The sequence below is a fragment of the Ammodytes marinus genome, assembly GCF_949987685.1.
Source record: "Ammodytes marinus genome assembly, chromosome: 4".
Taxonomy (NCBI): Eukaryota; Metazoa; Chordata; class Actinopteri; order Uranoscopiformes; family Ammodytidae; genus Ammodytes; species Ammodytes marinus.
Genome location: NC_137233.1, coordinates 1108388 through 1110484, shown reverse-complemented (window position 1 = coordinate 1110484; position 2097 = coordinate 1108388). Strand labels below are relative to the sequence as shown.

The window sequence follows — 2097 nt, the reverse complement described above, 5'->3', positions numbered from 1 at the left end:
CTATGAAGTCGGATTAACACTGAGCGTTATCTTGAGTGGCGTTCCAATTTTAGACGAACAAAAATATATTAAAATGAACATGGTGTGGAGACGTTTAAATGAGTGGTCTTTCAGATGGGGATATTCTAATGCAGAGAGATGTGTGTGTGTGCGTGTGTGTGTAAGAGTGTGTGTGTGTGTGTGTGTGTTTGTCTGTCCCTTTTTTTCTCTGTGTGTGTGTGTGTGTGTCACCCTCTCTCTCTCTGCGTTTGTGTGTGTGTGTGTGTGTTTGTCTGTCCCTTTTTTCTGTGTGTGTGTGTGTGTGTGTGTTTGTCTGTCCCTTTTTTCTCTCTGTGTGTGTGTGTGTGTGTGTGTGTGTGTGTGTGTTGCCCTCTCTCTATTCTAACGCTGAGAGATGGTTTATTTTAATGACTGTTACATGGAGGCAATCATTTTCACATAGCGTTGATTAGCCCTCATTTGAAAAACCATACTGATGTCCCCTCTGGTACAGCGGTCACTGTAATTGCCTGACACTCAAGCTGTGTGTGTGTGTGTGTGTGTGTGTGTGTGTGTGTGTGTGTGTGTGTGTGTGTGTGTGTGTGTGTGTGTGTGTGTGTGTGTGTGTGTGTGTGTGTGTGTGTGTGTGTGTGTTGTCTCATGCTTGAATTAAAAAAAGCATTTGGGTCAGATTTAGTATGCTTAAAAATACCCAGATGTCTACTAGATATGGCCAACATTTTAAGTGTTGAAATCAGCATCCTATTTGGGCGATTCTGACCCACAATCCAGTGCACACCGGAAGTGGCATCACATAGACACATACTCTTTCTCTCTCCTCTACTACATCTGATCATAAACAGTATCTAGTTAGCATGCAGTATGCTACAATTGGGACATACTTTAACTTATTTATTTCATCCTAATATGGCTCCTTGATCTTGCCTCTTGCTTATATATCCGTCTCATCGCTGGTTGTTTTCACTGGGAGGCTCAGTCCATGTGATGTGACTTCTGCTGCAGTGGATTGTGGGTCAGAACCTCCATAAAGCTGCTGGTTTCAACACTAAAAAATCACCACCGGATGTAGTAGGACATCTGGGTATTTCTAACCATACTAAATCTCGGCCACAAGAATCGGGACATCCTAAATATGATTTCTACCATACTAAATAGTAGAAAGTATGGGGACTGGAACGCAGGGAACTAATATCATAAGTAGAAAAATGTGTGAAACTTGACCCACCTTTCCAATGATGCTTCCAACTTCCTGTGAAAAAAAGAAGAAAAATATCTTTGAAATCTGGCCGACCGCAATCTCTTTGTATTTATATAAAAAAAAATTGTCTGGAGAACGCTTGATGACTGACTGACAGACAGACAGACAGACATACAGACAGACAGACAGACAGACAGGCAGACAGACAGACAGACAGACAGACAGACAGACAGACAGACAGACAGACAGACAGACACAGCCTTGTTTACCTTTCCGTGCATTAGGAGTCGCAGTGTGAGAGTGACAGCCATCTCTCCAAACTCCGGCTCACTCATGGTAACGACGGGTGTGTGAATGGAGCGCACAGCAGGCAGACGCATCAACACACACAATCACACACACACACACACGCACACACACACACACACACAGCCGAGTCGAGCTGTGAGATGTGTGAAGGGGGGGGGGGAGTCCGGTTACGGGGTTTTAAAACTTGGCCTCACTTCTTTTTCGACTCTGTAGAAAAAAGGAAAAAAAGAAAATATGAGCGGATTTATTTATTTTTGTGTGCATTTTCAAGCTTTATTAGACAGTACAGAGTTGAAATGGGGAGACAGAGAGAGAGAGAGAGAGAGAGAGAGAGAGAGAGAGAGAGAGACAGAGAGAGAGAGGGAGAGGGAGAGAGAGAGAGGGAGAGAGAGACAGAGAGAGAGAGAGAGAGAGGGAGAGAGAGAGAGAGACACAGAGAGACAGAGAGAGAGAGAGAGAGGGGGGATGACCTGCAGTAAAGGTCCACGGGTCGGATTTGAACCCGCGACCACTGCAACGAAGGCCGGAGCCAATATGGTACACGCTCTATCCACTACGCCACCGGAGCGCCCCGTGAGCGGATTTATCAT

General features: G+C 44.9%; 1 protein-coding gene across 1 annotated transcript in view; it reads right to left on the bottom strand.

Annotated features, from left to right (window-relative positions):
• Positions 1-1537, bottom strand: part of pcbp4 (poly(rC) binding protein 4) — a gene marked incomplete at its 3' end in the record, with an annotated part of 23282 nt that extends 21745 nt beyond the window's left edge. Inside the window, exons 1-2 of the mRNA XM_080026960.1 lie at positions 1468-1537; positions 1226-1249 (exon numbers count right to left, since the gene is read on the bottom strand). Coding sequence (XP_079883086.1) covers positions 1226-1249; positions 1468-1533 — 90 coding nt within the window. The 5' untranslated portion in view covers positions 1534-1537. The remainder of the gene's footprint in view (positions 1-1225; positions 1250-1467) is intronic.
• Between the last annotated feature and the right edge of the window lie 560 nt (positions 1538-2097).